The sequence below is a fragment of the Pipistrellus kuhlii genome, unplaced genomic scaffold, assembly GCF_014108245.1.
Source record: "Pipistrellus kuhlii isolate mPipKuh1 unplaced genomic scaffold, mPipKuh1.p scaffold_m20_p_5, whole genome shotgun sequence".
NCBI lineage: Eukaryota > Metazoa > Chordata > Mammalia > Chiroptera > Vespertilionidae > Pipistrellus > Pipistrellus kuhlii.
The window spans coordinates 14,669,336-14,694,838 of NW_023425551.1; the positions used below are offsets into that span (position 1 = coordinate 14,669,336).

General features: G+C 37.2%; 1 protein-coding gene across 4 annotated transcripts in view; it reads right to left on the reverse strand.

The window, feature by feature from the left end:
• ARHGAP18 (Rho GTPase activating protein 18) overlaps positions 1-25,503 on the reverse strand; it is a 166,012-nt gene that overhangs the window by 24,081 nt on the left and 116,428 nt on the right. For all 4 annotated transcript variants that reach the window (XM_036414078.2, XM_036414077.2, XM_036414079.2 and 1 more), the window contains exons 5-8: positions 20,717-20,895; positions 11,050-11,215; positions 7,040-7,131; positions 2,545-2,622 (exon numbers count right to left, since the gene is read on the reverse strand). In XM_036414078.2, coding sequence (XP_036269971.1) covers positions 2,545-2,622; positions 7,040-7,131; positions 11,050-11,215; positions 20,717-20,895 — 515 coding nt within the window. The remainder of the gene's footprint in view (positions 1-2,544; positions 2,623-7,039; positions 7,132-11,049; positions 11,216-20,716; positions 20,896-25,503) is intronic.

Consider the following 25,503-nt stretch of genomic DNA (forward strand, 5'->3'; position numbering starts at 1 on the left):
TAAAATGGTCTTTACATTGGGGGGCTTTATTTAGATACTATAATTCTTCATTAAATTAACAAAAGAAAATCATTGTTTAAAAAATACAGTCTGTATTTCAAATGATTTAGAAGTACATTCCATAACAAAATGGCAATCCATCTCTGAGCCTAGAGCAGAAGGCTGCCCTGATCAGTCACCTCAGGGAAATAGAAAGCCAAGTTCTGTGGCTAATGAGGCATGGAAATACATCAATACACCTGCCCTCGAGGCAGGGGCCTTACGTGGCACAGCCACCCGCTGCCAGCTGCAGAAAACGGTCTGATCTGTGTGGAACGAGCACTGCCTCGTTCATTTACCTCAAGGACCCTACAAAGGTTGCTGAAGTATTGGTAATAAATCAACTTAGTTTCACAATTACTATTTTCTACATGCCTTTCCACTGCGGCGTACATCCTATTATGTTAGAAATCTCTCCAAGTCCCTGCCACTTTCTCCTATTATTTGAAATGGTTCTCCCAAATTAACAGTCTTTGTTCTTAGTACAAGGTGAATTTATTACACTTGCTCTTCCCAATTCCACTCTCGTCTCTACCCTAATTATTTCTGTAATTGATGAAATTACATAAAGGTAAACCTAGAAATGGGGGGTGGAGGAAAGAGAGGTGAGGGAAGAGAGAGGATGAAAGAAGGGAGGAGAAGGAGGAGGGAGGGGGAGAGGGAAAGAGAGAAGAATAGGAGAAATGTTGTGGGGCAGGGAAAAAAGATAATCAATAATTTTGTATATTATCTTTATTTATAATGGACCAGCTGCTGCCTAGTTTGTAGGTGACAACAGGCTGGGTTGCAGGGTAGAGCCTGCTGAATCCACTTAATTGACCTTCTTAGGAACGACATTTATTTGGATGCATTCTCTGCCAGCAATCCAGTCAAAATATCAAATACACATCCCATTGGGTGCTACAGTGAACGTGTTCATGACTTGTGAGCTGGCCATCTCATGCTGCTCATGAATGCTGTGGACAGTGAGCTAAGAAGCAGTACTCTTGCCAATATGGGTCCTAGGAAGTCCCACTACCTGCTTTTGAGTCTTTCTCTGTCTGAGATCGTGCTTCTCCACAGAACAGATCTCAGAGTCTCACACAGCACAGCCGTGATTGACTGGTGGTGAAATTGCCGTAGGTGTTCACAAATGAACTGAGACAATGGCAACTTATCACACTCACAAGGGCCCCAGGATAGTTCCGGGACCTCTGTGCACCAGACGCCGGACCCCAGGGACACAGGCTGAATGAAATTTGTGAGCAGGGAATATCAGGTGACTGGAATCCGATCAAACTGAGATCCCAATGCAGTAAGAGCCAAGTAGGCTGAAACCAGCCTCCTAACTTGAGGCGGTTTATCAGAGTGAGAGGTGATGGGAATGCGGAAGGTATGAATCTCAAACCCACTCCTGGCAGCACCACTGCCAGTCCCAGGGGAAGAGGGTGTGTACCCGCCGGGGTTCCTTCTTTCTGCTCCAGCTCTAAAGGATCCCTCTGGGTGGGTCTTAAGGAAAGGAGCAGAGAAAATCTCTTCCCTCTACTCCACGTTCTTTTGGATTTGCAAAGTCAGGAAGACAATACATTGGATGTGGGCAGTTTAGAGCTACATCTGGGTTTGGAGGAGGCAAAGGAGGCTGTTAATGACTGCTAACCCAAACTTTCCTAGATGCATTTCCCAGACGGAGCTACAATGAGGCCCCATACAGTGCAAATCCCCTGAGAGGCCTATGAATCATGCATGGCCAGTGGGGTAGTTACACCTTGGCCATGCACTCATTGGATGCCTTAATCCCCAGATCAGGAGTTGGGTAACAGAGACAAAGGGGAGGATACACGGCATCCTAGAAGAGTGGGAAGGAAATATCATCTTGAGAAAAAAAGCAAGGGATGGATCAAGAGAGGCTCCAACTGGGACCTCTGGAATAACCTTTTTCACAAGCCAGGCTCTGGCTACCCAGAGTCCAGGGAGACAGGGAACTGTGAAAGTCAGGAAAGTGATGAGTCAGAGTCTCATTTCGGCATCTCACTGAGACTCATCATGTCAAGTCTCCTCTTCTGCTCACCTGGTGGAGTTTGTCATCCTGCCTTCTTCAAAAACAAACAAACAAATTCCACTGCTCTGGACATGCTGACTAAATCTGTCACCAGCCCCCTATTAACATTTTGACTCATGGTGTTCCCTTTTCAGAAGGATGAAACTACTCATCGTTTGCCTGTTGACTTTTGTTCCTATGTTATGTTTGCACAGAAGAGAGATTATTTGCCACTTTGTTGATCGCGGTATTATTATTACATGTAACATGGTGATTTTTGAAAAGAAGGAAAAAAAGAATCAAAACTTACACAGAAGTCAGAGGAGACTACAGGAGAAGTAAATATAAACTGGATGTCAAGAGGTTTTATTGCTATATTGAGTCTACTTTGCTAACAACAGGGAGAAGGGTTGGGAGGGCGAGTTAACTTTTAAAATGTAAAAGTATAATGAAACAATAAAGTCTGACATTGAGAGAACCGAGAGTACCTTGATTCGAATGGCAGCTCCAGGAATTCTTAAGAGGCCTTCGGTTTCCAAACCTCCCTCTTCGATTCGGGAAATCAGCTGTGTGTAAACAGAGGACATTCTGACTTTGGTATTCAGAACAGGTACACCTCTAGACTTAACATCTGTTTCACATACAAATAAATGAAACTGATTACAAGGACACGGAAACAAAATTTCGTGAAGTACTGAATCAAACTGCACTACCACTATCCTTTAACCAGTGAGTCCCAAAACTTGCATTATAATTTAGAATTTAGAAAAAGTTGGGTCTCATAATCCTTTGTGACAGAAGTATATCATTTCACACAACAGCTGTGGGACTCCAAACAAACAGAAATTGAAATTTTTCATTGTTTACAGGCAACTAAAACCATCCATTTCTTCTGCTTTTCCCGAAACATACATTCCGCAATCAAATAAATCTTAGGAAATTCTAGTATTTGCACATTTACATCTCGTTTTTAGCTTGTTTCAAGAAAGAATTATTTATGGTATGAAGGCAAAAAAACAAACTGTTTGCAAATATTCATTTTTAAGCCTATAAGCTTTTCGTGGCAACGGTAAATAAAAATTAGTAAAAACGAAAAAAGAGAGAGAGAAGAAAATAGGGCTCCTAAATCATACTTCATACTCTATTATTAATGAATGTAGATCTCTCTACTTCTAGAACCTCATTAAATTAACAAAGGTTTTGTTTTTTAATGTCTCTGTTTGCCTTCTTGCCCACTATAAGAAGGCAGACAGAGACATTGCAATGACATACGTTGGAAGGTATAAAAGGTAGGCAGGCAGAGGGATCGTCCAACTGGAATATGCATTCCCTGGGCAGTACATGGAGGCTTTATAGGGGGACACTGCTATTTTAAAGAAACCAATTTCCTTGTCTCTCAGTTTCAATATAAGACATTTACTAGCCCCGAATAGGTTTTCCTTGCTACCACTCACGCTCCCTGCACAATAGCTTCCACTCCTTTATAAAAAGCAGGCAGACTCTTCAGTCATCCCTAATCCTGCTGCAGCACTCTCTGCAGACCCTAAAGCAAAAGATCTCCCAGCGTGCCAAAAGAATGTAGAATTGTCATTTTTTTCCCCCCTCATGGAAACCTCCTTTAATGATTAACCAAGGCTCTAGAAACTACGTACAGCTTACTGTTTCCCCCTGGGTTGTAAAAGTGTCTTAGGAGCAAAGCATGGCATCATAAATGAGTCTTTTGACCTTTGTGCAGATGTTCTAAAATGAGACATCCTCTCTAGCGTGTGGACACTGGACAAGATGGCATTTTTCTTTAATGACCTTATCTCTTCTACCCCAGGATTACGGCCAAAGAATGAACTGATCCTGAGGGAGTTAGGTAAGAATAAAACAAAAAGTAGCCTCAACATTCTCCAAAAGATTTATTATAGTTGAAGAGAGAAGCATCTTTAGGCAATCAGTCAATGCAGTACACGATTTTTTGAAATTCAACTGCAATATTTTCCAAGCCGTGCTTTTCCAATTACACTGGATAAAAACCACATCAAAATAATTAACATAATTATTTTACATTAGACAGGCATTATTCAATAAAGTGTTTAAAACCAAATTTACCAAATAATATCATGTAATAGTTATTCAATGTACAAGCAATATGTGCTTTATTTACTCTTATACAATGTTTAAAATGTTCTAGTAACAAAAGATGAAATTATATGCTAGCAGCTATAGCAAATTAGTTTTTACCAACATAGGCCTTTTGCTCTCATTAAATACAAAGGAAAAAATTGATCGTGATTTCTAAATAACCGACTGAGAGTAATCTTTGAATTTTTTATACTTTAGTCTTTTTTTTATTATTATCTAAAACTGAATACTAGCACTAGATTGGGGTATATGTACAGATTGAACGAATGTTATGTTTTCTCATATTTTTCACTAAGAAAATAACATATTTTAGCTCCCACATTATATTGCATTAAAATATACTAATAATTTACAGCTTTCCTTTCATTTCCAACTTAATACAGACATGAAAAATAACTATATTGATCTAAATATTTTCATCATGCTGTTTTTAGTAATTTATCTTTCAGGATTTAGTCTGTAATTTACCAGCAATTTTAATGGCATTTCCCAAAATACATCCTATATATTTAAATGAATTAAAAAATCAATTGACAAAGAGTATGTTTGATTTGGCTGATTGGTTTGACAGTAAGAAAAGAATTTGCTCATTAGGTATAATTTTTCAATAGAAAAAGATTAAGAATATTTTTATTTTCCCAAATCTTTCTGAAAATATGGTTTAAACAATGTGCCTCTGAGGAAAAACAAGAAATAAAGCTCACAGATAAGTCTTACTAAAACCCTTTTTGAGAATATTTCTCAATAGTTGAGAAAATATAATCCTCTAAAGACTACTAACAAATCTCTTTTGCAAATCAGTGGTTTCTAACTCTTTCTTTTCCACAAAATTGAGGTAATACCTAATTATTCAGTTTTTAGCTGATAAGTAAAAAAACTATTTTTATGATAAAACACTGTGATTTTTTGGTTTATAATTCAGAGAGGATGCAAACAGATAAGTGTTTATTTAAGAATAAACTCTTTATATGTTCCCCTATTTTTAAAGAATCAAAATACTTTAGGGCTATTATCCAATAGCCCTAAATATTATTCAAACTAAGGGGCAGCCAGGGTCCCCAGAAGAAACCACAAATGTAAACTAACTAAATACATGAGAAAACAATTTCAAGAAAAAATGACAAGGGATTGGATGCAATGACCCTAGTCAGGAGGGTCACTAAACTTTCGTGGAGACTGAACCTTCCCCTTCCCCAGTATGGGGTGAATTTGGAGTGTTAACTAAGCTATTATGTCCAGTTATTTGGTCAAGTATGCAGACTCTGAATAAAGAAAATTACTCCCAGCCAAAACCAGTTTGGTTCAGTGAATAGAGCATCGATCTGCAGACCGAAAGGTCCCAGGTTTGATTCCGGTCAGGGGCACGTACATTGGTTGAGTGCCCATCCCCGGTAGGAGGCATGCAGGAGACAGCTGGTCAATGTTTCTCTCTCATCCATGTTTCTACTTCTCTATCCCTCTCTCTTCCTCTCTGTAAAAAATCAATAAAACATTTTTTTTTAAAAAAAGAAAGAAAATTACCTTCCATACTGTGGATGGGCCTCATAAGAGCAGAGAATGAGGTTCTCAAAGCAAAAGCACTTCTGCATCAAGACTGCAACCCAGAAACCCGGCCTTAGTTTTTAACTGGCAGACTTTAGACTCAAGCCTGCAATATTAACTCTTGCCCAAGTTTCCAGTCTGCTGGCCTGCTCTCCATACTTCAGACTTGCCAGCCCACACACTCTCATAAGCCAGTTCTTTAAAATAAGTCTCTTTTTCTGGAGAATACAATTGGTAGAAAGGATGGAGCTGAGATCCCTGTTTTGTACAATCATCTGTGTAGAGGAACTGACACCTTTTATTGACATTAAAAGAATTTGAATAGAGGACTTACATTTGTGAACAGCTCTCTGTTATTCACAGGCAGTGTTGATAACTATTTAAACGGATACAGGTTCTACTGGCAGTGACTAACAGAAGCTGTTGAGTAGGATTAACTGTACAGAGGAAAAACACTGAGAAACAGGTTTGGATACAATGGAGAACATGAGGAATAAAGGAGTCTGAGGTTAGCAGGTAAGATGGGCAAAAGTAAACAACTGGCTTGAAATAGCAGAAGAATAAGTGCCAAGTAGGTTGAACTTTAGTATTAATGATTTTATGGAGTCAATCAATTGTGAAAGTTTCCCTTGCCATTCTTGCCAGAAACTGTTATATGCCTGGTGTGTTGCTAAGGATCTAGAGCTTGAGTTGTCCATAACTGATCTGACCTGCCTTCTCCATTGTGCATTCCCTGGCTTTTACCATATGTAATCTGTGTTTCTGAACAATGATGGCTCAGAGATTAGACTGAAATTCTTGCATTTCCATAGATAATCCCCTTAGGGATAACTGAGAGTTGACTAGACAAGTGACTTGACAGTTTAGCAATCATTTTCTAATTCTACTTTATGGTTTCTTGGCCTAGTTTGGAAGTAGTCACTGGTAAATTAAATTGGACATCCTCACTGTAAATAAGAAAGCCTGGAATGAAATATTCATGAAGATTCAGTTCCCTAGAAATTTATAAGCAGTTTCCATTTCTATGTATTATAGAATCGAAATCTCAATTACATAAAGCCAGCTAATATAAGACGGGAAATTGATGCCAGGTAATCACAGTTACAATAGTAACACAAAATGCATCACCATGAAATAAAAATTATGAGCCCTTGAAACAAATTTGCTTCCTGAATAGAAAATCAAAGTACAACATAAAAGAGCAGATCAATTGGAAAACTATATTATAATAGTATGAATGCAAAAATAAAAATGAAAACACTATTAGTTCAAGTATGTTTTCTCAATGCTGACTCATTCCGGCCTACTTACTTTTTGAAATATCAAGGGTATTCGAGTTCCTGGGACTTTCCTCTGATCTTGTTCTAACAATACTGTCAATGGAACACAAAAAAGGCCAGAATCTGCAATGAAAAATAAAATTTCTTCACTTCCATCAGTCCATAAAAGGTTAATGCAAAATGTTAAGGCATAAGACTTCTAATATTGTCATTCAATCAGACAACTATTTATTGAACACCTACCAAGTGAATACCACTGTGTAGTCTTTAAGCATATACCTCCCCAAAGTAAAATTCTGGCCTTGCCTTATAGAGTAATATAACAAGGAAAGACAACTAGACAAATGATCGCAAATAATCTCCCGAAATAACTACAAAAGTATAAACCGCTGCAAAAGAGAAATGAGAGTCCTGTGGGAATACATAAATATGTAAAAATTTACTAAATGTAGTGAAATTGAAAGTTTTGGCTTAAAGCAAATGTCACTCATCTCTTCCATACTTCACTGGCATATGACATTCTACAATACAACAGACTATCAACACTCACCTTTGAGAGATCAGCGAACATTATGATCTGGTTTTACAAACATTTTTCTTTAGAAAGTATAGTAGATGCTTAGTATTCTTGAATTTAAATTCATAGTTTACATATCTGGAAACAATTCCAGAAAGAGTAACAGGTAATAATTTCTAATTTTTCTAAATTAAAATCATATGCCTTAAGTCTGATATGAACATAGCTTGTACCCAGTACCTCCCACCTCACCCCCATCGCCGAGTGAACGGCTAGTAAAGGAGGGTCACACACATCATCAAGGTAGGTATAAATCACTGTGAACATGGAAAGGGGAGTTATCTTTGAGATATGAGCAGACACTGAAAACTGTGACACTCAATAGAGATGCCATTCACAAGAATGGCAGTAATCCACTAAACAACTTTCAGTTTAAAAATTAAGAAAAGATGTAATCTTCAAGAATATTCAGTCTAACTTATACGATAAATAGCTTGATTAGATGTAAAAACACTTAAAACGATGGAAAGAAAAATCTGTTCATAGTGATACTCTTAATAAAAATGACAGAATTTCTCTTAACACTGGCTTCATACCAGTTAACCTGTTAACTGGAGAGTTCCCTTTTTAATTATGCAAAGTACAACGGGCGCATACTCTTTCACTAGGACGTGTCAGTACGTCACGCCCAGTGGACGTATATATTATTATTTTTTAAATTTATACTTAATTAAAATAAATGAAATATATATATTTTCATTTATTTATATATAAAGCACAAAGGAAAATACAAAATTACAAACAAATAGAAAAGAATACCAACAAAAAAAGGAAACATTGAATTAAAAAATTATAAATTTTACAAACAATTATAAAGATTAAAAAATATATATTTTTTATTTCTATACACAGTAAAAAATATTAAAAAAAGTTAACAACAATTACAGAACAATAAACAAAAGCACACAAATAAAATAGAAATATTGAGTTTAAAAATTGAAATATAGATGTAAAAATTCAAAACTCAACTTCCATGTGATATATTTTAAAACAATTGTTGATATATAGTGCTACCTTACAATCTGGACACCAGTATGTAGATTCTTTCCTAACACCTTTTTTGTAGCAAACTCGGCATTTCCTGGATTTAGTTTTTCCTATATCGCTTTTCATTTGTTCTGGAAAATGCTTTTCAACTAAGCGTGATGGTTTAAATGTAGAGCTGCTTGTTGATGTCTTTGGGTGGGCTTTCACTATGTTGTTATCTACCAATTTCTCTACACACTCTATCAAAAAGTGTAATCGATCCAAATGACCTTTATCTTTTTTGTATATAATATATGCATTGAAGCAGCACATATCAATTAATCGCAGAAAATTTTTTTTATAAAATATTTTTACCCTATTACGGGCAGCCGTGTAGGCCACCATAACTCCATCTCCCAAATCTACGCCGCCCATATTCTTGTTATAATCCAGGACAGCATTCGGTTTTTCTTGCCTTCTTCCTCTCTTTTCAATCATTGTCTTTTCGTCATTATGAATAGAACTGAGCATCAATACGTCTTTTTTATCCTTCCATTCTAAAACCTTAAGTTTGTCTTTGATTCTTAGTATATGTTCATTTTTCTGTAATTTTTTTGTTTTTATTTCACTGGGGATTCTGACTCTGTTTATCCTCATTGTTCCAGCAATGTCTGTATTGTTTTGACACAAGAGTTCAGCCAAATGAATTGACGTATAGAAATTACCTAAGTAAATCCTATACTCTTTATTCAGTAAGTCATGTGTTAACTCCAAAACAATTCTTGTTGATTGTTTTTCTTGTGGGTAGTTCAAACCATAATTTGTGTCCTTGCCTGTGTATAAAATTATATTTTGTATGTATCCAGATTGGCTTTCACTCAAAATAAACAACTTCATTCCAAATCTAGCTCTTTTTGTAGATATACATTGTTTCCAAGATAAATTCCCTTTCCATAATAAAAGAGATTCATCTACGCATATTTCTCGTTCACATACATAAAAACTTTTAAACTTTTCTAACAAATTATTGATGATTGGATCAATTTTATATGTTTTTCTATTATATAAAGGTTGGAGATATAAAAAATATAAGTAAATATATAATACGAAAATAGGTAGGTAAGTGTAAGTACGTACCCGTCACTGCTCACCCAGAACACGTCCACCACTCTCAATAGCGAAATTATGCTGATTCCCTCCGTGTCTTAAATTCATGTCAAGACATGTATGGATGACTAATACCTTTGTTGTTCAGAAATATACGTCCCTCCCGTTTCAGGGAGCAACATATATTTCAAGGACATATTCATATGTCCTACCCGTATCTGATATTGTTTACGTTTGACGTATTTATATGTCCCGTTCGGTTAACAGGTTAATAGTGCTGGGATGCAATTCTAAAACATAAAAATCTCCTCAAGCCACTTTTAGAGTCTTGTGCACTGCTATTTAAATTATATTTTCATTTTATATTTGTGATAAACTTCTAAAAAAAAAGCATGTGAGGTCTTCATTATCCTCAAAGGACGTGTGGAAAACCAGAAGCATCATTTAATTCAGAAATTCACCGTGCCAAGCTTTAAGCTAAAATACTCAAAGGAACTGAGCACAGAATGAGGTCTTCTGGGGCCCAGCATGGAAGAGGGCCTGAAGGGAAGGCACACTTCAGTCCTACAGAGAAATTGCCTCTAAAACTTCAATCAGGTGAACACTTGTCTTTGCTAATGTTACCATGGCAACTCAATAATCCTCATTCTTGGTTTCTCTTTAGGAGATACCGTTAAGGTAAAACAAGAGGTCTGAATTTCCTAAACAGTGAAGCTTTGTCAACAGAGAATTTTCTGGATTTCCAAACCAATATAATGTTGGAAAAACAAATATTGAGAAGCTGTATATTCTCTAGTATATTATTTAGAATACTGTAAATTTATAAAATGGGTAAAGCTGCATACAAAAGAAAAATTACACACATCCATGATGAATACAATTTAGTGGTATTATGCACCACATAGCATATTTTTCTTAAGGGAGAACAGAATGTGTTTGTAAAATAGTTAGAAGTAGAATATAATGAACAAAAGGACTGCTAACTACCCTATGTATTTTCCATCAAATAAATAAGCAAAAATAATTTATCAGAATCAACCATCTTAAAGTCATTTTTCAAGATTTTATTTTGGAAATAAATAAGTATTATGTGACAAATGCATTATTTAGTTTTAAAGGAGAGAGCATGTGAATTAAGATTCCTTGATTCCTAATTTCCTTCTACAGTTAATTAATTTTTTGATTATGCCTTTATTTTCAACACTCTAGGAGACAGTGCATTTTTATCAAGGTATAAATTTTTGAAGGCAGTGTTTTAGAATCTACATTTTAGATACATTGTAGAGGTGGTTTGTTTTATAGATATTTTGCCCCTAAAAATACGATTTAAAAAGCTAAGCTCATCCTTGCTGCTTTAGAAGTAAATCCAACCGTTTCTCATTTCCAATTACCTTTTGTTTTGATCTTCACAGCTTTTTGTTGTTTCAGTTCAATACCCAGGACATCATAGAGGGCGGTCAGTTCAATCAGGGCTAAATGGCAAACCTTCTTCATGTCCTGGGGCGCCAGGTCACCAATCCTGGTGGTGCCTGTCTTGTCTTTTGGCAATCTGAAACTCTACAACAAACACAGTTAATTTAGTCAAGGTGTACCCTTTTCTTTTTTTTCTTTTTTTAATATGTTTTATTTATTTTTTTACAGAGAGGAAGAGAGAGGGATAGTCAGAAACATCCATGAGAGAGAAACATCGACCAGCTGCTTCTTACACCCCCCCCCCCCCCGCCACTGGGGATGTGCCCACAACCAAGGTACATGAACCTTGGTTGTGGGCCTTGGTTGTGGGCACATCCCCAGTGGGGGGTGTGTAAGAAGCAGCTGGTCGATGTTTCTCTCTCATGGATGTTTCTCTCTCATGGATGTTCGATTCGATCCCATGACCGGAATCGAACCTGGGACCCCTCAGTCCACAACCCAACGCTCTATCCACTGAGCCAAACCAGTTTTGGCTACCCTTTTCTTTGTGAAAGTTAAAACTGCTAGTATAGAATAGTGACGATGAAAGCTATGGCACGATTTCGTGAGTCAGAATAGAGAGCGAAACTCTCCCGATGATGTTCCCAAGTCTGTGGGGAGTTTAGGAGTATCTGAGGTCTGACAAAGGATGGAACCAAACCATGGCTAAGAGAAGAAGATAGGAGACCCAAAGGAGAAAAAGAACTCTGGTTAACTGACCATCAAGAACCAGAGAAGGTTAGGAGTTTGGTACAAACCAGGAGGAAGAAGGAGGGGAAGTGAATGAAGAGAAAGAAGAATAGTAACCACTAATGAGTGCTTACAATATGCCAGATACCCTTCACCTACATTTGATATGATATGATATATGCTATGACACGATATATGATATGACATAATATAATTGTCATTAAACCCAAATAAAGTAGGTACAGAGGAGCTGTACAGCATCTGGGAGGGAAGAGCTATAGTAATTAATTTTTTTATAAATATGGCTATTTTTAATAAAAAAGAGTTAACTGTGGTATTGTGCTTTAAATTGAATATTTTTTTAAATTTCTCAATTTTAATTTCTAAGGTAAATACCCGTAGGTATAACTACCGTAAATGATAGTCCTCCTCCCATTTTTTAAAATCCTCACCTGAGGATATTTTTTCCATTGATTTTTAGAGAAATGGAATGGGAGGTGGAGAGACAGAGAGAGAGAAACATCAATGTGAGAGAGACACATCCATTGGCTGCCTCCTACACTGTGCCCTGGTCAGGGTCAGGGATCGAACTTGCAACCAAAGTACATGCCCCTGACCAGAACCGAACCCACAACCTTTCAGTCCACTGAGCCAAACTAGCCAGGGATCCCCTCCCATTTTTCAAACTGTTTATTTATTAAAAGAACTATTCCTTTGTCTGCATATTCATGTTTTATAATTCAGGAACACAGGTCAGCGACAAACTTCCGTGGAACTCAATCCAAAGAAATTCTTTACATTCCAAAATCACTTTGAAACAGCCTTGTTCATCTCAAAACCTTTCCTGGAACCATAGTTTCTGTAATAATCTTCATACCCCTTTGTTCTTGGTTCAGTCACAGCAAACGTAGAGAGCGGCAAGTCCCAGGGAGACAGCCAACCCTCCAACAACATGAATTTGGAGATGCCTGGCCTAAGGCCACACATCCGGGGATTCGTCAATGTCTTCCTGACTTATAAACCAAAAGCTTTTTGAGGACCTCCATAATTATTAAGAGCCTAAAGGGTTATGGGACCAAAATGATTGAGAGTCACTGTTCTAGAGCACATCCTAAAACCCACCACTTTTGGTAATAGAGAAGGTAACTCCTTTCAACCAAACTCAACTCCAAGAAAAAAAACCTTCAAGTTCATTATAGGAGAAAGAAGCTGTTTCTTAACTCTTTGTAGTACAGTTGTTTTTCCTATGAAAATGTTCAATAAAACGGCAACAGACTTGATTGAATATGCATCCTAAGTGAATTTCCAGCACAAGGGTTAATGGCCTCCATGGTGCAGTGCACAGGGGTTGAGAAAGCGGGGCCAGACTCCAGGTGGCAAACCTTGTCTCCATCACCTACAAGTTCTGTGGCCTTTGGCAAACTCCATCATGTCTGTTTTTCAGCCACTTTATCCCTAACATGGGAATGATAACAGAAACCACCTTATAAGGTTGTCGTGGGGCTCAAATGACAAGTAGTAAGCCCTCAAAAAGCATTAACTACACTTTTTTCACAGAAATTTTAACTACATTAATTTCAAGATTTCATGGTTTTCCCTTTCTCCTGAATATTACTGCAAGTTAAGAAAAAACAATGATGCAAATAATAATAACAATTAGTATTTGATAACTGACTTCTTATTCTATTCTGCAAAAGTCCCCATATGGTAAGAATTATTGCAGCATATTCTAAGGAGGGAAACTGAAGCTCAGTAAAGGGACTTAAATAGCAGCCAGTGATGTATAATAATAAGGATGTAGCTCAGATCTTCTAAATCTTAAGTTCGGTAATCATTCTATTCTGCTCCAGTTCCCCACCCACCGCAGCCTGCAGGAAGGTGTCTAGGTTGATGGCATTCATTTAGGACTGTGAGGCCCTCAAGAAGAGGAGCCATGTCTTTATCAGCCTGTAACCCTCCTGCACCACGGCCTGGCACACTGCAGGTGTTCTGTCCGTCTATTCAGTGAATGAAGATACACACCCTACAGGCAGAACACACAGAATCCAACTCAATGAGGGGCAGGGCCACCTCATTTCCTGTGATGTGTACTGAGCTTCACCTTTAAAATCACATAAGACTCATCACCATTTCCTCATGCTTGGTCCCAGAGTTCTGCTAATTGCTTTGTTTCTTGAGGACTGAACCCCATCCTACTTCACAAGCCTTTTTTTTTTTTTTTTTTTTTTTTTTTTTTTTTTTGTAAGTCCTAAATGTTTCATTAAAATCAGTTGCTTTTGGTCTAATAAGCCAAACACATATGATATACTTATTCAAAGCATTACCCGAGGTACATGTTTAAAGAAACCTGAAGTATTATCAGTCCAAACATTTGATTTACCCTAGCAATACAAGTCATGAGCTTTATTTATTTACTTATTTGTTTAACATTGTGCTTAATGAAAGGACTTAGTTTCTTTATCCCAATGTTTAATTCATGGCAGCTGCTTTAAATATTTATGAAGTTTCCTGTCGTTCCGTTTAGTTAATAGACTGGATGGCTCAGTTCCTTGGCTAAGACAAGGCAGGGCAATTTCTGCAAAGGAAAGCTCTTTACATTTTGAAAAATATGATTAAAGAAAAGAGTGAAGTACAATTTTGTTTTTGAAAAACAGAAGGTCTTTGGATCTCGTGTGTTACCATAAATTAATCAGATAGCTCTTTGGTGCTGTACCCCTCTTTTGTACGCCTTGTAACATGAGAGGTCCAATAGGTACTTCATTAGTTATGATGGAGTAGACTCTTTTACTCATCAAGTCACTCGAACTTCAACTTGGAAAGCAAGGAAATTCGTTCTCTCCTGGTCAGTTTCCACAAGATAACTTTTTATATCCTCTACTAGGAGATTCATTTCCTAAGATTTTTTTTTTCATATGTAAAATGTCATTTTATTATAGTACTAGAGGCCCGGTGCACGAAATTTGTGAATGCATAGGGTCTCTAGGCCTGGCTGGCAATCAGAGCTGATCTGTGGAGCGACCTGTGAGGCAGTTGGGGGGAGAAGGGTGCCACTGCTGGTACCCACCTTGGCTGGCCTGGTGCCATCCATTCACCAACCCCACCCCCTACTGCCAGTAACCCCCTTTTGTTTTTAGTCTCCAAGAGTGATATTAAATTTCTATTTCATATGACAGACCCAGTAAACCAAAATCATTTTATATCACCTCCCAAGATATCCTAAACAATTTGTCTATAGCACCAATAAAATAACACAAAGTGATCCTCCCGATATTTCCAATACCCTACTGGTATCATACATAGTTATTACAGTATTATTGACTATATTCCCTATGTTGTACTTTACATCTCATGGCTATTCTACAATATAACTACCACTTTGTACTTAGTCCCTTCACCTTTTTCTCCCAGTACCCAAACCACCCTCCCTTCTGGCAAATATCAGTGTGTTCTCTGTATCTATGAGTCTGTTTCAATTTTGTTTGTTTTGTTCTTCAGATTCCACATATAAGTAAAATCATACGGTATTTTTTTCTCTAACTGACTTATTTTACTTAGCATAATACCCTCTAGGTTTATCTACTGTTGCAAATGGCAAGTATAATTGGAAAAATTAAACACACATATATATATTAAAAAGGACACAAACTCACACTTACTGGTAAATTCAATGTATTAAATGGCGTCAGCATGGTCTTCCAGGAAAGACTGGCTTCAAAAGCTTAGTCACTGAAGCCAAGCCTTGGCACACCATGTAATCTCTTAACCTATTTCCTTGTATGAAAAATAGGAATTGGAATAGCAACCTCATAAAGATCATTTGATAAATAAATGAAATAATTACAGAGTGTACTTCCTGAGATATGGTGGGTACACAACAATACAATTAGCAGTTAAAATTTTCAAACTAAAGCACATTGAAAGTTATAAAACCTGATCTCCAAGTTTAAAAGGAGACATTTGAATCCACTATGACATCATAAAGAATTAACAAAGACAGTTTGATGCAGAAAGAAAAAGGAAGTGAATCTAAAATGAGGTCAACAGAGAACAATGTATTACATTAAGCTCAATGCTTATTGACAGAAGCAGAGCAGCATGGATAGAAATGGAATGTGAAGCTTTCCCTGCTTACACGCCTGCCTGAGTGGTGGATATAAGTATTCACTTCATCAAAAATGCTGAGGACTTGTGGAAAGCTTACATGTCCGTGCCTCCTAGCAGACGTGGATAAATGACTGGTAGAGAGCAGATGCGTAAATACACACATGATCGATTGGAAATAATTATCAAAAACATGGCATCTAATAATTTCAAGGATGATTTTATATATTTTAGCTAATGTGAGTTCAGTTAGGAAAGACTTTGAACAGTAAAGTCAAATGCTGGGCTCGACCCCAAAGGACTGGCTAAGGCTTTCATGGTAAGCATGGAGCAACAGAGTGGTAAAAATGGTAAAGTCATTTTAAGCTTGGGGCTCCACATGAATAAAATCAAGACAGTCTGGGAGCCCAAATCAGTTTATTAAATTGGAGACTAAAATGAGAGGGGAAGTTTTGTTTTACATCTATCAAGTAAAGATTAATTTATCTTATTCCCTTATTTGAATCAACAACATGAAAGTAAACAATGTCTTCATTTTGTTTAATTAGGCTCTATTCTCTGTCACTTTAAACCCTTCCCATCTGTTGAGATGAAGACTGTCACTTTTAAAAGGTGTTTCTGTTCAGACTAATCTGGGAGTGTGGATCATCTCTTTAGGCATACTCCTTTACTTTCCCCGCTAGGCATACAAGTTCTTAAAGGCAAATTCTTTAAAATATATGATAAAACCTGGAAACAACCCAGATGTCCACCATTAGGAAACTGGTTGAATAAATTACAACTGTAATACATTATCTCAATGAGTACAATCCTATATAAAAGGCTAAAAGCTAATTGTCCCCACAGGTGGGAGTTCGACCCACCAGGAGTTAGACGTGTGCTGACCACCAGGGTGTGGCAATGGGTACTGATAGCGGGCAGCAGTGGAGGCGCTGGCAGCCCCGATGGGCCCCGATGAGAGTGGGACCATGTTGGATGCAAGCTGGAGCCCTGATTGCCCTGCCAGTTGCTCCAAAAATGGATACTAGCAGTGGTAGTGTGTGGCGGGGACCAGCGAGCAGGTGGCACCAGGCCAAGGTGGTTGCGAGTGGGGGCCCCCCTGATTGCCCTGCCAGTTGCACTCTATGGGACAACCAGTGGGGCAATCAGCAAGTGGGTGGTGCCAGGCTAAGGCGGGTGCAAGTGGGGGCCCTGATGGCTCCACCAGTCACCCCACAGATCGGCCCTGATCACCAGCCAAGCCTAGGAACCCTACCCATGCATGAATTTCATGCACCAGGCCTCTAGTACATCTATAAAAAGGAATGAGTAATATTGTTCTATACTACTGTGAAATAATCTCCAAAATATACCACTATTTAAAATCAAACAAACAAGCAAACAAAACAAAACAAAACAAAAAACCCTCAAGGTGGAGAAAAGTGTGTATAGTGAGGTACTATTTATCTAAGAAAGAAGGATAAACCATAAAATTATAATAAGAAATTTACCTGTGAGGAGAGGGAGAACAGAGTGATGGCTCAAGGACAGAAGCCAGACTTTTAATATACCTTGGTTTTACATTTGACTTTTAGACCATGCAAATATTTTACATGCTTATGATAAAAATCAATTTTTTAAAAATCTATGATTAAAAATGGGAAATAAAATGAAACAAATCAACCCAACCAGGTATGCAGTTGGTGGTTTAACCACATGGAGAATAACTATCCTAAGCAAGCTAAAACAGCAATTTTATGGTTGCATAACTTTTAGGATATACCCCCAAGGATACAAACAACTAAAGAAAAAACAAAAACAAATACAAACTCTTTTCTGGTAACCAAATTATTGCTGGTGGTGTTGGTGTTGTTAGCTGAGAGTGCTGTGATTAATGGTGGATAAAATAAACAAGCAATTATGTGATACTCTAATCAGATTATCTGATGCATCCTAAGCACCACTGTTCTCAGCGTGGAAAAGAGAAGCCATGGCTACACTATGCCCTCTGAAAAGACTGTAAGCAACAACCACCCAGAGTCAGGATTACTCCTGGTGTCTCAATCAGTCATAAAAGTTTATTTCTACTAAACGGAACGAACGCTTCTTAAAACAGACAATTTTAGGTCTGCAGCATAAAATAGCCCGAAAAAGATGGGAAATTTTTTCTAACATTATGTCATATGTCTAAATCCATGAGTTAAGATGCTATTTTTACAAGAAAATTAAAATAAAACAACATTAATTAGTCACTTGTGAAAGATAATAGGAAACAAACAAAACAAAAAAAGAAAAAGAAAACTGGTAAAGGAAAGGAAGCAACCACTTTAAGAATGTCTTCTTTAAAAGATGTATTCCAATTAATGAATTTTAAAAAGAAGTTAGCACATCATCCTGGAATTATTAATAAGCTAATAGATCTAAGCATTGATCAGAAAGAGCTGCTATTTTACAAAAAGGGGAACACAACCAGACATTTTGTTTCTCTAGTCACACTTGAAATTGTTCTCATACTCAAAAAAATGAACCTGAATATGATAAATCTAGAGTCAATCAGGTAACAGGAAACAGAAAAACATGAGAATAAAATTAGTCAGAGTGGGGACTTCTCTATGAATTAATAACTACATTTTTTTAAGAAAGAAATTTCAAAGAAGAGAGAGGGAAGAGAAAAGAAAGAATAGGGGATAAGAGAGAATGTAATAAAAGAAAAGAGAGAGGAAGAAAGTGAGGGATAAAGAGACAAAAGAGAGAGAAGGAAAGGGAGAGAGAGAGTTAAAATGTCTTAATCGATATATCAACCAATTGCAATGCATAAACCTTATGCATTGAATCCTAATTCAAAGAAACTATAAAAACATTATGAAATTTGTGATACAATTTGAAATCTGAACAGACTGAATATTTGAAATTCAGAATAGTTTGCATTTTTAGATACAATAATGGTAATATGAATATGTTCTAAAAACCCCTCTTTAGCATTTAGAAATACATACTGAAATATTTATAGAAAACAAATATAATTCAGAAATTTGTTTCAAAATAATACAAAATAGGAAACTGATTATGGGTATGGATAGGGCAGGACTAGCCATGTGTTAATAAATGTTAGGGTAGGTGATAAGTATGCGGGGTTCATCACACTATTCTTTTCAATATTTGCATGTGGGAAATTTTACAAAATAAATAAATAAATACTTAAAAATCTAAGGCATTCAGTAGCATTGTGAACACTCAGTACCGACAGCTTGATTTTGAAATACAATCTATCGATAAGAGGAACCAGTTCTTCTTGAAGAAATGGATTCTGTCAGCTCTGAGGGGAGGAAACTACAGGGCGCACCTGAGACATCTTGTACGAGAAACAAAGTCATAAATGAATGATGAGGGCAGGTTACAATGACATAGGAACCCGCTCAAAGGGCTCCTATTGGTCCAAGTTGGGTAAACTTGGACAGCAAAGAAACGGAGTGATTTATAAAACACCAAATGAAAACAGGAACCTTCAGCCCATAGTGATATTCAATAAAAAAAATAAAAATAATCTACTCTTATTATAGTAGATTGTTGCCAATCAACGTAGAATTGTCACAGAATTAGAAGATAAGTATTTCTCAAACACCAGATTTGTTATTGTCTCAGGCAAAGATAAATGTATGGTGAGTCCTCTGGGGGATAGCTTATTACTGACAAATTGGATGTTCACACAGTTTCAAGGACCACAAATTAATATTAACTGCATATAGGCAAAGTCATCTTCCATCCCCAATAAAGAAACCATCTCACATCATGCCCTTCTGATGATGCAATAGGAGGCATAAACATCATCTCAGCAGAAGTGTAGTTGAAAATGTTTAAATGAAATTTAGTCATAAAAAAATAGACAAAAATCAGAAATCTGATTTGGACTCTTCAAAACTATTAAAACCAAAACCAGGTCACCTGACTTAGATTAAAATACACACACACTGGCATCAAATGCAGCATATAACCTTAGTCTGAATACAGATGGGGGTTGGGAAGGGAGAAACTATAAAGAAAAATGTAACATTAGGAAAATCCTATCTAAGAAAGAGGAAATATGCTAATTGACCCTCACATCATCACAAAGATGGCAGCACCCACAGCCACAAGATGGTGGTGCCCAGACCCCTCAGTCCCCCTGGGGCAGCAGGCATGCAGCAAGGCTGGACCTGCCCCCAGATGGGTCCAGCAACTCCATGGGTTTGCCTCTGGAGTCCTATAGTCCCCTCAGCCACCCAGCTGCCCAAGGCCAGCCCGAGGCACAGGTAAGCCTTGGATGGCGGCTGCCTAGGCACCCAGGGCCACCCAAGGCTCAGGTAACCAGGGCCAGCCGAGCTTGCACTGCCGGCAGTGGCAGCATCAGAGGTGTGATGGGGAGTTGCCTTCCCCTGATCATCAGGTCACCTCCCACCCCTGAGGGCTCCCAGACTGAGAGGGAGCAAGCTGAGTTGAGGGACCCCTCTCCTCCAGTGCATGACTTTTTATGCTCCGGGCCTCTACTTTTAATATAACCATATGTATATATAATTTGGTTTTATCCTTCAACTTCTTAAGTATTTTGAAATTGTGTTTTGTTAAGCTTTAATAAGTTAGTGTTTATGTTAGCAGATAAACACAACCAATTCATAGGTAGATACAGACAGAGAGAAAGTCAAGGTTACAACATGTGAATGTTGAATGAATATACATGAAAGCTGTTTGGGTGTTTGCTATACCATTCTTCCAACTTTCCTCTGGGTCTGAAATTTTCAAAATAAAAGGCTAATTAAAAGCAAAGTCTGTTTAGTGACATCTGAATAGTGTATTACGTACAAGTAACGGCACATCGTTGCCTTTGTTCCTCTGGGTCCTATCCTTGGAGCTCTCTTTCTGATTGACAGCTTGCTCTGCAAATGACACCTCCAGGTTGATATCTGTTACAGAGGCAGGTGCCTCCACGGGCACCAGTGGCGTCAGCTTCTTTTCACCAACAACTAGGCTAGATTCCGGGTCTGGGGGTAAAAACAAAAGACCCAAATCATATGCTGTATTTTTTTATTTATTCATTTATTTATTCACTTATATATTTATTTTTACTTCTAATACATTGACTATATAAAAACCTTTGAGAAAAATACTATTTACTACAGGCAATTATTAATGGCTAGTTTAATACTAAAAAGTATACTCAAGAATTCTACCAATGGTATGTATGTTGGGGGGGGGGGGGGGCGGAGAGAGGGGAATAGGAGAAATGGGATGGCCAGAAATCCACAGTTCAGTTGTGAAATCTTTCTTTGAAGTCCCAATTTGTAGCCAGAGTTCACTTCTAAAACATTGCTGAACAATCTCAAATCCTGAATGACAAAACCTCACAAAAATTTAATGAAACCCAATCAAAAAATGGACAACAGACCTAAATAGATACTTTTCGAAAGAGGACATTCAGAAAGCCAGGAGACATGAAAATATGCTCAAAGTCACTAATCATCCGAGAGATGCAAATCAAAATGACAATGCAGTACCATCTCACACCTGTCAGAATGGCTATCATCAATAAATCAACAAATAACAAGTACTGGCAAGGATATGGAGAAAAAGGAACCCTCGTGCACTGCTGGTGGGAATGCAGACTGGTGCAGCCAATGTGGAAAACAGTATGGAGTTTCCTCAAAAAAACTAAAAAATCACTCATTCCCAGTGATCCCACTTCTAGGAATATATCCCAAGAAATTAGAAACATCAATCAAAAAGGATATATGCACCCCTAGGTTCATAGCAGCATAATTTACAATAGCTAAGATTTGGAAACAGCTTAAGTGTCCATCAGCAGATGAACGGATTAGAAAACTGTGGTATATCTACACAATGGAATACTAAGCTGATGTAAAAAGGAAGAGAATTCCTACCATTTGCAACAGCATGGATGGAGCTGGAGAGCATTGTACTAAATGAAATAAGTCAGTCAGGGCATGAATGAGAGTGGGGTGGGGGTGGGGGCAATAGAGGAATAAGGATACATCAATAAAAAAATAAAATATTTTTTAAAAAATATTTAAAAATTTAATGGACTTCATAGTTGTTTTATTGAGGTTAGTTGTAATCTGTTTTAGAACTAGCAAGATGCTACTGAATTTCCCCACAGTTGAACAGATTCCTGGAATAAGACCATTTTCATGCCCTGCATTTTTTCATTCTGGAATGTTAACCTACCTATCATAGTAAAAATTTCAAAACAAGAAATATTGCCAAAAACTTAACTCTGTGGGAGTCAGGCCTAGAAGCTCCTGGTACAGGAATCAATAGGTTTTTGCATCTGATTTTATGAAAGACTTAAAAGGTCCTATGACTATATAAACCTAGTCAAATAACTTCCAGACATTAACATCAACATTTCAGAGTATAATAAGCTTAACATTTTGCTGTTAATTCTACAGGGAAAAAATATTTTAAAGCCTCTTTGCTGAAAACACCAGGTTTAAACTTTGGAGAAAATATTTCTAAATTTTTATTATTTTGTAAGTTTTTGATTTTAATACAACTCACATTTTAAAAACCCTAGGACCAATGATAGGATTGCTTTCATTTTCTCATTGCAGACCTTTCATTCATGGAGAGCAGAACTGAATTATAAAACAAACTTACATAGTACATTTACATATTATATACTAATATAACAAGGTAATAGAAGTTAATGTTAAAACGTAATAAGTATGTCATATGTACATTTTATTAAAAGCATCCTACCTTTAGGAAAATATATTTATAGTCATTTAAATTTTTTTAAAAAAATTGGTTTTACTCAAAAGAAAATGAAGAATCAATGCACATCTAGTCTGATTCACTCCCACTCAACAAGCTGGCTGGCTTCATGGTCATGTGACCTGAGCTCTCACACAAGACTCCAGGCTCAGAAGGGCCTGCGCTGGGATTGATGCTCTTGCTCTTGAAATTTGAACAAGAAGCCCTTCATTTTCAGTTCCACTGGGCCCTGCAAATAATATACCTGGTCCAGGTGGCCTCTCACAGCTAAGAAAGTGACTAAATATTTCCCTATGTCAATTCCAAAAATAAAAATAAATGTGAAGCTCCATGATAGTATTTATCTGTTGTCATCCATGCCACATTGGATGCTTTTCAACAGCCTGTGACAATTTTTTTTTTAATTTGAATAACCGGATCTTCATTTAATTAATTTTGAACGTGAGTTAAATGTCAAAGCCCATTTTATTTTCCCACTGGTTTAGACTGCTTTATGTTTTGGTGTGAATATATAGGTTGGTTTCTTAGGAAACCATTTTGAGAGGGAAAAGATTAGCCATTTTCTTAAATTAGAAGCTGCCTTTCCAGAATGTGAATGTTTATGGGCAAGAATTTTAAAACTATCCCCTTTTCTTTTCAACACCCCCAGGTTGGAGTTACAGTAAATACCACCTCCCAACCATGAAATAGCCTGTACCTAATTCAAAACTGAGTAGAAATTTTATAATTAAGTTATAATACAGTCAAAACATAAATTTCCTCTAAAACATGGCAAAAACATGCATACATAGAAACATAAAGGTTAAAATGGTAAATCAATTCAGGGAAGATAGTAGGAAAAACAGTTGCAAGGGTAATGTAAGGATTTCGCAACAAGAAATGAATACTTAATTGGTTGACAAAAGTACCTGACACACACACACACACACACACACACACACACACACACGCATCTATCTATATGTAAATGTGAATATGCACACAAACATCAATTATCTAGTCTCAAAAAAGAAAAGTTAAGCCTGGCCAGCATGGCTCAGTGGTTGAGCAATGTCCTATGAACCAGGAGATTACAGTTCAATTCCAAGTCATGGCACATGCTGGATTTTAAGCTCGATCCCCAGTGTGGGGCATGCTACAGGTAGCCGATCAGTGATTCATTCATTCTCTCTCTCTCTCTCTCTCTCTCTCTCTCTCTCTCTCTCTCTCTCTTTCTCCCCTCCCTCCCTCCCTCCTCCCTCTCTCTCTCCTTCCTCTGAAATCAATAAAATATTTTTTAAATTAAGAGAATGCTGGGATAAACCTCTGGCTCTTAAAGTCCCCAAGTGTAAATACTAAATTTCTTTAAACTATTCTCCTTTGGTTTTAAAGAGGTCAATTGCACAGGGTTTCAAGCATTTTACAAAACTCCTTGAAGTTTTTTAATTGTCCAAAATATCCCAAGTGCCTTTATTTTTTAAAAATAAATTTCCTTCCTCTGTGGAAAAAAAAATTAAAAGAAGAAAATCTACATATTAATATGAAAGTTTAAAAATTATTAGGGCATTATGAATATATCTAAATGCATGTATTTAAACACTCGGTCTTTCATATACATAGAGTTGTAGAATTTGATAAAACATTAAGATTACTTAGCAGTAGATTAACTTGAAATGTGACAATCCTTGCAACATTATCACTTTATAACTTACTCATTTAGACTAAGTGGCTTTGATTGAGCATGTTTTTATAAAATTCATGTGTAGGGAAGACATTTACAATAGACTGTGTCATACACGCCTTCAGATTTCAAGCAGAAAGAGCTCCACGTTCGAACTCTAGACTATGTTTTCCATGTATTTCATCTAGAATCTTTCACTGTTTGCATATCATAACACTGGCTAATGCACTGGCCAGCAAAAGAGCATGGCACTGCCCAGAACAGGTGCAGTAGTAAGTACTCAATGACTTGGGTGGCATTACACCCGGGCTCTTGTCATTCTGATTGGAGGCTCTCTGCCCACTTCATAGCATTCCAGCAAAAGCAGATGTAAATCAGGCAGCAAGTTTGCCACACTTCACCCGCCTGCTGCGAGCCAGGCTGGAAAGTGCACCTACAATGAACGTGTCTTCCAGGACTTCTGTGTACATAGCCTGCATCACCATTTCTGGCAAGGGAGGAAAACATCAAGAAAAGACAATATTTTCCTCATTTAGTGGTCACCAGTCACTGTTGCCCAAAACCTAAAGCATATTGACATTGGCACAAAAGTTCATCTGTCTCTCTTCATGACCAAGCTCTCTAGCCAACCAGCACTGGATTCCAGTTTGCTTGCCATTTCAATGTTTGCTGGTATGTAGACTTGGGGAAACATCTAGTAATTTCATTCTGACAACATATACACACACACAAAACTAAAGAAACCTCTACACAATAGTAAAAGCAAGTGCTTTTATAGATATAAATATACAGACATGTTTGTGTGCATACAAACATTTACATATATACAGATGCATGTGTATCAGTGTGTGTGTGTGTGTGTGTGTGTGTGTGTGTGTGTGTGTGTGAAAGACAGGTGCAGAAGAGTTCTCAGAAAAGTATGGAAGAATAAAAAATATAGACTCTGGCTGCTCCAAGATTTCAAAATGCCTCATGTAATCTTGGACTAACTCCTGATTTTTACAGGACATTTGGGAACCTTTCCTAGTCTTCCACAGTCTACCTGATACTCCTGCTCAACTATTTCCAATCCAAACACTACTAATGGCATGGACATTTCAGGCCCTACGTCTTAAGAACATAAATAAAATTTTGTTAAGTTTTTAAATGACAACACATTAAAAATCAAATTTTTAAGCTTAGGACTATTACTTTAATT